The sequence below is a fragment of the Pyxicephalus adspersus genome, chromosome 1, assembly GCF_032062135.1.
Source record: "Pyxicephalus adspersus chromosome 1, UCB_Pads_2.0, whole genome shotgun sequence".
Taxonomy (NCBI): Eukaryota; Metazoa; Chordata; class Amphibia; order Anura; family Pyxicephalidae; genus Pyxicephalus; species Pyxicephalus adspersus.
This window is the reverse complement of record NC_092858.1, coordinates 138,020,050-138,029,989: the sequence shown is the minus strand read 5'-3', so window position 1 is coordinate 138,029,989 and position 9,940 is coordinate 138,020,050. Positions and strand designations below refer to the sequence as shown.

The 9,940-nt window shown below is 35.6% G+C and overlaps 1 protein-coding gene across 1 annotated transcript in view; it reads right to left on the bottom strand.

Annotated features, from left to right (window-relative positions):
• Positions 1-1,938: 1,938 nt before the first annotated feature.
• ACOT9 (acyl-CoA thioesterase 9) overlaps positions 1,939-9,940 on the bottom strand; it is a gene marked incomplete in the record, with an annotated part of 24,787 nt that continues 16,785 nt past the window's right edge. The window contains 6 exon segments of the mRNA XM_072428442.1: positions 1,939-3,704; positions 4,369-4,519; positions 5,527-5,614; positions 5,978-6,063; positions 7,352-7,442; positions 7,544-7,655. Coding sequence (XP_072284543.1) covers positions 3,631-3,704; positions 4,369-4,519; positions 5,527-5,614; positions 5,978-6,063; positions 7,352-7,442; positions 7,544-7,655 — 602 coding nt within the window.

Here is a 9,940-nt window from a genome sequence, read left to right as displayed (position 1 = left end):
CTGCGTTCCATACCTCGGTCTGTACCATAGACACGCCCAACATGGCGAAGCGCTACCGGTGATTGGCTCACACGATACACTTCGTAGGAGGGCGTGGCAGGAGAGAAGGCACCCTTTCATCCCCGGATAGATTCTGGAGATAAATTCCTTCCAGTGTTTGTCCATTCATTCAGCTGTGAGTGTGCTGAACCGGAAGTGTTTCTATCAGGGGTCATTAGAGCCCCCTCCTCAAAGCCCAGCAGCTGATGCAATACTTACATTACATTGTATAGAAGTCTGACCCATCAATGCCCTGGCTATGGGTAGTCATCAATACAATGTGCTACATACCATATAAATATTTATTGGCTGTAAGGAAAAAGTCTAAACGTCAAATGTCATTTTCTTAGAAATATTTCACAAGTGTGATGGATATTAAAAAACACCAATAAAAAGCTTCATCCTTTATAATTAGATGGTGTTATGTTTTGTTTTTTTTTTCTAATAGCTGAAAAACCAGTAGTGTAAACAAGTACTATAATCCCCTTGAGTAGGGGAGAATCTTTAATCATAAAGGAAGATATTATTATTAATAAACAGGATTTATATAGTGCCAACATATTATGCAGCGCTGTACATTAAAAATTGGAGTCATCAGAGGATAAAGCTTGGCTGGAGTTCCACTTTTAAATCAAGTCTTCCCATGTCCCAGTTACCCGTCCTGCTGGATCAGAAGCCCTGATGAAGCCACTGCAATAAAGACCTGGCCAAGCTTACTGTGGAATTGTTAGTTCAATTAGGTCACTATTCAATCAGGTAATTATTAATTCTTAAGGCTACGTACCTAGCTGCAATAATTGTGAGCAGAAAACGAACCACTAACAACAGGTCAATAATTATTTACGAATATTTAAACATCCGTATAGTGCACGATTCTGTTCCTGCTGTAATGATACAATCCTTCAAATCCACCAATACTGTACACAAGCTAGATACGATCGTTTGAACGATGCAGAAAGTGATGTGTACAGGAGAAAGTGTATCACAGAACCATCCACACAATACATAGTGAACGATCGTCACCCAAACGAATCTGCTAAGACAATTGTTTTCTAGCGTCATTCCTTGTTCATCTGCGTCATTGGTCCGTCATTGTGCACTTATTTTGTTATCAAATGATCAGTCATTAATCGTTCATTTCCAACGACAACTATTGAACTGTGTGTACATAGCCTTAGGAGTAGTTAACAAGAGGTAAATAAACAGAATAAATGCTATCCTGTCGAGTAAACTACACATGTAAAGAATAGTAAAAAAATGAAACTTTCATGATCGTACAATGCTCCAAATGTTGTGGGCTAAACACCTGACCTGCATACCGGTTCTTGGTCAGTGTTTTAGAAATGATTAAAACCAGAGAATTAGAACACCCACTGAGCAAGCTGTATATTTTACAACCAGGTCAGAAATGTCAAATAAATTATCAGGTTCACATTAAGCCACTCTGTAGACCAGTGTTTCCCAACCAGAGTTCCTCCAGAAGTTGTTATGGGTTTATTGAGCATTTGTGCTGCTCAGGTCAGTTTGAGACAGCAATTATCTTTTTGGATATCTATAAGGGTGACATTCTTACCACTGACCACCACACTAATGTACTGCGAGTTGTGAATAAAGAAATTATAGCAGGGGTTTCCCTGTGTTAAACAGGTTGAGAAACACTGCTGTAGACCTTCCACTTATAAGAAACAGAAGTAAATTTTAAAGTCATGAATTTCTGACCTACTAGTTGAAAAGGTATTATTTTTTTTTTAATAATTTTAGGAAAAAGTCCAGATTGGAAAAAAAAGACAAAACTGCCCACAGGACTTGCTGAAAGCAAAGGTGAACAAAAGGGAGGGGATTAAAAAAGTAAGTACACACTTCAAATATTAAAGTGAACCCGTTGGTTTCAAAATAGAGTTAAAGAACAGGTGCATACATTTAATACAGTAACAAAAATATGAATGATCAAGTCTGTAAAATATGGAACACAATACTTTAAAGTAAACATAACATATGTAAAAAATATACTTACTGAAAACAAATTTACCATCTCTTTTAAATAATGTAAAATAAAGATGGTGGAGATGGAGCAAAGAGTGGAGTAACCAAAAAAAACTTTCTTGAATTTGATTATATTATAGCAGTAAAAACAATAATAAATGATTGTGGAGTTGTTGCCAAAGGTTACTGTATTTTCCTTATCAAAGTAAATTTTATGTGAAATAAAGAAGAGTGTCTGAAAGGTGACAATACCAGGTGATCACCTTGGTTATCTACTTTCATGTTTTGAATATGAATGTGTTCCTAAAGCACATATGTGTGAATGGTCCCTTAGAGCGGTGGTCCCAAACCCCTGGGGCGTGAACCAGTGCTGGTCCGTGGCTGGTGAGTCGGGGGCTGCAAATGACAGGAGGCGACTGCTGCCAGCGGCCCTCCTTACACTGTAAGCCAGAAAGGTTGGGAACCACTGCCTTAAGGGAAACTTGAGTGTCATACAGCAGAATTTTGGGAAGGGATAGGAGTCTAAAAGTATGTGCAGGCTCCAAGTGGCACTTTTTTTTTTAACACTCTTTTCAGTTTTAGATTAGACATCAGTGATAAGTAATTCTCCAAATATTCAATGCACAAGAAGCATTCTTTGTAGTTCAATACACATGCACCAAGAAAATATACCTGCAGTGAATACCTGGAGAATGCCAACCATGTATGTATATAAAAAAACAAAATATTTAAACATTTGGGTTTGGACAGAATATTGAAGCTTAAGAACTCGTCAGTTTATTATAGTTAAGTAGATTTACCACCTCTTTGTCCTAGTCACTAGAACTGAAATGAAAGAAAACCAGATTTTGAGTCAGAACCAGAAAAATAATTGAGGTAACATTCATTTTTTACCAGCCCCTGCTCTAATTATTATTATTATTTTTTTTTTGCATACACATACACTTTAAATAAAACTAACAGCAGTGATGCATGATGGATGTTAAGTGAAAAGTTCTGCACTGAAACCAAAATGAATGCAGTTTTGTTTGCCTAATTTTCTAGTATGGCACCTCACTGACAACATACATGGCCTGATTTTTACTAGGACTTGTTTGATACTATGGACTTTATTCAGGAACATGATGCAAAACACAACATCTCAAAGCAATTCACCTCCCAGGACATTAGAAGTTGTGTTTGTAGTTAGATTTTGAAAGAGTCATAAAGTTATTAACTCATTGCTTTCTAAAATATATGCTCATCAAGAATTCATGATTGACCATTGAAGTGTGGAAGTATATAATAATGTGGCCGTTGATATAAATATATAATGCAAAAAAAATATATATATATATACATATACATATACATTCACCAACCTAACATGCTCGTCTAAAACAATGCACACATACTTATATCACCCATACCCCAGGAAAATGTGCATGGTTATAAAAATAGTGCTTAATAAAATGAAAGGCATTGCAGCATTAATACATTCCAGCTCTTTTGCAAAGTGCTTAGTGTCCTTTTACATGATTTCAATCTCTTGTCTTTGGGACCGGTTTTAATCTAACGATGTATACCAAGCTGTGTTGGTAATATCGTCAGTTAAATAGCAATTCTTGTTCACACCCTCTCGCCATTTTTGTTTTGTACTACTGCATCAAAATGTCTCTTCCCATCTAAGTAGAGCATTGACTCTATAAAAAAAAAAAAGAAACATTAAAAGAAAAAACACATAATAAGTTTATGTTGCAATCCCTGATGAATAGTCAGCAGAACTACATAGGCAGAAAAGTTTCAACCAGTATTAATATACTTATATATGTAGATATACTACTGTAGACAATGTAAAAAAAATGAGTTCAATGCATATTATCCAGAAATAGATTTTATCTAAACAGATCTTCACAGTGCACAGTAGGACTTACAGATAGCCATCAACAGTGCACACATTTGCAAATGCCATACAATTACAAACATAATCCAGGCCAACTTTGGGGTTAACTAATTATAGACTACAGCTTGTTTATTTAGTAAAGTACATGTTCACTGAGATTGGTAAAAAAAAAATGGTAAGGTAGTGTTAAATAAAATCAATATTTACATTTCATTTGCACATAATTTGATACCTAAACTGAACTCAGTTCAGCCTTATTTGTCATTAAAGTTAAAGTAAGTAAAAGTGAACAGAGCTGAATAATATGTTGGCACTATATAAATCCTGTTTATTATTATTATTATTATTATTATTATTATTAATAATAATGTCTTCAGTAAAGCAACCCCATAGTATTCTCTTATTGAAAATATGCCAATAACTCTCTTTACAATAAGAATAATACCAGATCAATGTCTACTCACCTCCATATGTCTTTGGCACAATACAAGGCACTTCCTTGTTTGCCATAAATGTAAAGTGAAATATATTGGTTGTGTGATGTTCTCTAGTGATGGGATCTGAAACTTCACTGTGGACTCGAACCTGAATATAGTTGTTCTCTGTATAGCACACCTACAACAAAACAGAACACATTTTCATTGATTTATCTTTGTAACTGGATAGAGAAAAAATATCTTTATAGCATATTGTGTGTATAAGAGTAAATGTTTTCCTTTCTACCTAAACTGTAAAATAAAATAGAAGGATTCTACTAAGCTATAACGATCAATAATAGTCATAATAACCATTACTGTATATCACATGGCTGAAAATAGTATTAGTTAATAGGATATGAAGTATACATTATTACTTTGGGCCTAATGACAGTTGGTAACAGACATCCAAGCTTTTGGTCTTGATCTTCCAACTGAAATACAGATCCCATTTCCTTTTACCTGGCATACTTAGAATAATGAAATTATCTCTACTTACAGATAATTAAAGGAAACTTGTTATGAGAGAAATGTCTCACCAACTTTTGAAACAGCTAGTTGCAGGCCTTTGATAGCTCCATAACTTTTAAAAAAACTGTAGCAGAACAGGCATGCAGCCATTCGAGTCTGGATAATGAACATATTTGTCAGTGGCTCAGAAAACATAAAAAAAACGATGATCAGAAAGGCAGCGGGTATTTTTAGAAAAAAATGATCAATGGGAGTCAATATATTTTTGTAAAGTATTTATGAACTAACTCTAGTGTATTAAATCACAGACTGGTCCTCAAAAAACTCCTCCCTAATTGACATCCTTCTTCTTGTTGCCATAGTTTCTATAATGGAAAATAAATATAAAATTTGCCATAAGACTAGTTATGTGACATGCAAAGGCGGCAGAAGGTGGTTGGAACTATAAAATGAGCTGTAAGGATCTAACAAAAGTAAAATGAAATGCAGATGGATACGTTAACCCACTGGCCTTTACAATCAATGACATATGATATAGGTGGACTGGCCTAGATAACCAACTTGGGAATCCTTGCTTTGTAAAACAGAAAACATAATACAAAATTACATTACATAAATCATAAAAATGATCACAATCAAAAGATTTTAGCCCTAGCTTTAAATGTAAAACCTTACCTGAGAAGACAGGAATAGCAATGACCCAAGTTCCACGGGCCTTTGGAACATGATGTCATCAACAGCTACAACATAAGGCCTAGATCCACTAGAAGAAAAGGGTAGGGTAACACATTTATATACAATAAACACCAACTGAAATGAATAGTGTATGAAACCTAAAATTACTAAACTATCTGCTGTCTTAAGGACATAAAAACAGAGCTAATGTGATTTTATAGGATTCACTTATAAACAAGGGAATTTGACATTCCCGTAAGCATTCCTTGACAGGAATCAATTACTGCCACTGAAACACATGGACCATTCATGGGGGAATGTTTAAGGTAATGTCTAATTCTCTTTTTAATAAATAGAGCCTTATGTTTCTAAATTAAAGTAACAAGATACCCATCTTATATAGGAGTACAATTTTTTTTCTACAAAAAAAATAAATAAATAATACACGTACCCATAAGAGCATGCAGTGGCCCATCCTAGTTCATAGGCTTTTCTCATTAGAAAACCACCAAAAATCCTGTTGAAGATGTTCCTTTGCTTAAATTAAAAACAAAAACACACATTTAGAGTACACAAACTAGTGGGATATCTGCCTCAACTTTTGACGTAAAGAAGATCTGCAGTATATGGTGGATGGGTCTAGCTTATAACTTTGTTTTATCTTTACAAAGTAGTTGTAATGGGAATGATGAAATTATGGCATTTACCTAAAAACAAAGCAATGGGGATCCATTTCAAGAAGAAAATAACATTACATAACCCATCAAAAAACGAAATGAAACTTGCTTCTGCCCCCCTGAACTATGAGATGGATGAAAACTCAAAATCCTTCAGCAGTGGTGATGGTTTTATGGAAACCTCTTTTCTAACTTAGTGGACAAGTTCTTTAAATATTACTACAACAATATATTTATAAAGACAAAGATCTATTTTTGTTTACAAATGTTTCTATACAATGTTATTATGTTAGTACACAAAGACTTCTTTTAAAACATTAGTAAAGGTCCATATTTCCTTGCTGGAGTCTATATAAACATCATTTGCCAATCATAACAATTTCCATTCTACCGTCCTTAACGCGTTTCACCACAAGGGCTTCACCAGAAGGACAAACTGTAGTAGGTATATCAATTTCTTTGTATCTTATTAATTGTTGTATTAACCATAAAATAACTCCATCCAAGTACAGAAATATTAAATCCAAGCAACAGATTATTTGTTTGAGCTGATATGACCCTAGAAATCAAACCTCATAGGTATGAATTTCTTTCCTGATGTTCCCAAGATGTTGTAAGTCAGCAGCCTTTTTTACTTTTCGAATATCTGGTGCTCTTTCCCCAGGTCATGTCTTGTCTCTAGTGTCTGTCCTGAGCAGGTATTTTATGGTTAATACAAAATTTATTAAAATACAAAGAAGCTACAGTTTGTCCTTCTGATGAAGCCCCTGTGGTGAAACGCATCAAGGACGGTAAAATGGAAATTGGTATGATTGACAAATGATATTTATATAGACTCCAGCAAGGAAATATGGACCTTTACTAATGTTTTGTATGGTTTCATGTTTTTAAAAGAAACCTTTGTGCACTAACACAATAAAATTGTGTAGAAACACTTTTAAACAAAAATAGATCTGTGTCTTTATAAATATATGATTGTAGAAGCACCAAAAAAAAAGTCCCACTCCAAAAGTCCTATTTGAGCTTGATACTATATGCTAGGGATGTGGTGCCATTGATAAATTTTTACCTCCCAAACTCAATTTTCTGAATCTTTAAATAGTTTAGTACAAATACAAATATACTTTTATTGTCAAATTATAATTTACCTGTGGGTGGCAAATCTCTAAGCCCTTGAGTTTAGCATCTTCCATCCATATTGAATTGGGAGGTAATACACGACTTCTGAAGCTCACTGTCCTACAGATCAGCAAAAAAAAAAAAAAAAGAAACAGCGTGTGTAACTTAGATACTTGTCACACCTATATTCAAAGAACTAATAATGACCCCAATGCACATACTTTGAGTCAAGGGTGTTCAGAAACATGTCATGCACAATTTTCCTTTCTTCTTCTTCTGGAGCCATTTTCAGAAGAGATGCGGTACTGAATGCAACTCGCCTAGACTTATTCACTAAACAAATAAGCATTGGAAATGGTAAACAACATAGATTTGTGTGTTTTTTTTTTTTTTTTACAGACTCCAGAAATGTATCATGTACAATACTAAGGAAAAAATGGAAAGGGGAAACATAACTAAACCCTTCAAAATACATTACCTCCCTGGGGGTTTTATTTCTGTCCGTTTTTTTATGTCTAAAAGCGGTACATTGTTTTTCATGAAAATGTATTTTACAGTATAATATAATAGTATAAGTATATTAAAATTGGAAACACAAAAACCATGTCAAAATAATAAATAAAAAAAAATTCTAAATTAAAAATAAATAAATTATATACTCATACTATTATAATATACTGTATACTGCTTTTATACATGTAAATCCACTGTATTGCATTCAATTCAGTTATTTTGTATTAAATGCAATACAAATGAATTTGAATTTCCGCCCCGCCCCGAACGGAATGTCTGCACACACCAACGTCACCGGCAACTCCCCAGTGACACATCGGGTGCAGAGGAAAGCCAGCTGGAGGAAGAGAGAAGACACGAAGGACGACGCGGGATGTGTGACTGGGCTTACCGCTCCTAGCATCTTTTTTCTACCCCGAGTCACACTCTGGGTTACCGCCAAGGAGGTTAAAGGTGTAATTAAAGTTCAGAAGGGTAATTGTAAACTCCAATAAGGAGATATTTTTAAAAAAATACATACAAAAAGTTTCATACTTAATAGGTCTGTTTGTGCTGCCACTCTTCTATGTATAATAATAAGCCCCGATAGCCTTAAACCAGAACGTATGTCCGGCCATATTGGGCCTGATTTATAAAAACTCTCCAACGTTGGAGAGAATACACTTTATCAGTCAACCTGGGTGATTCAGCAAACTTGGAATGGATTTCTTAAAGAGGTTTACTTTACATAAAAGGGCTCGCTACCCTTTTATGTAAAGTGAAAATTCTGAGTTTAAGTACGCTTTAAGTTATTTGTTAGCAAATGTTTTCAATTATGGACCAGATCCATTCCAGGTTTGCTGGATCACCCAAGTTCACTGATGAAAGTCTATCCTCTCCATCCTTGGAGAGCTTTCATAAATCAGGCCCAATGGCTCTAAACATAAGGTAATATAATATTGTGAATGAATAATGACAGTTCAAAATATGACTGGTTACTATGGGCAACAAAAACATTTCCTTTGCCCCTTACATACTATACAATGAGATGATAACAATGAGAGTCACATCACCTCCTGTCTCTATTCTTCATGTCATATACAGCCATTAAAATAATGAATACTTTTGTTCTGATGCCAATAAATACCTGGGTATAATGGTCCCATCGGATCCCTCCAAATTGTTCTCCCTTAATTATTCCTCAATGTATAGTAAATTTCAATCTGACCTTCAGAAATATGATTCCTTGCCTCTCTCCTGGTTCGCCCGTATAAACACTCTTAAGATGGATATAATCCCCAAACCGTTATATCTTTTTCAATCGGTCCCCATATTCTTGCCAAAAGCATATCTTCGTAAAATTCATAGGTTATTTTTAAAATTTATATGGCAACAGAAACGCCCTAGACTGGCATTTAGTACCCTGTCCAAGGCCCAAAGTAGAGGAGGTGCAGGGGCTCCGGATGTTATTTTCTATTATAGAGCATCGGTTTTAGTGCGTTTGGTAGACTGGTTTCACATCAGGGAGATGAAGGAATGGGTACAGCCGGAAGATTGCCTATCTCCAGTTAGCCTCCGGTCCCTGCCATGGGTGGACCGGTCGTTGCTACAAACGGCCCACCCTCTACTCCCACTTACAGTGGATTTATTACATAATTGGGATATCCTCCTCAGAGCAGGCAAATTGTCCTCGAATCCAGGACCCATGACACCGCTATTTGATAATCCAGCATTCCCCCCGGCAATGCGAACCTCCACATTTTTATCGTGGTCCGCCTCGGATAGCTGTCATCTTAGGAGTATATTACATAATGGACGGGTTCCCCCACTTGCCTCCCTGGATCTCCCAAACAGAAGCAAGCTGCTTTCTTGGCTTTCACACAGGCAACTGTCATCATTTGTGGCTTCATTTACTGACTTATTCCTATATAGAAGTTTAACAGCTTTTGAGCAGTTGGTTGGCTCGCCTGACCGCCCCTCATGTTGTACGAGCTACTTGCTCTGGACTCTGAGCCCTCTGCACCTATATACACTAGATATTGGGAGAGGGAAATGACTGGTCTCATAACTGCGGATGATTGGGAAAAATCATTTACCCTAATGTATAAGTTGGCCTTAACCTGTAG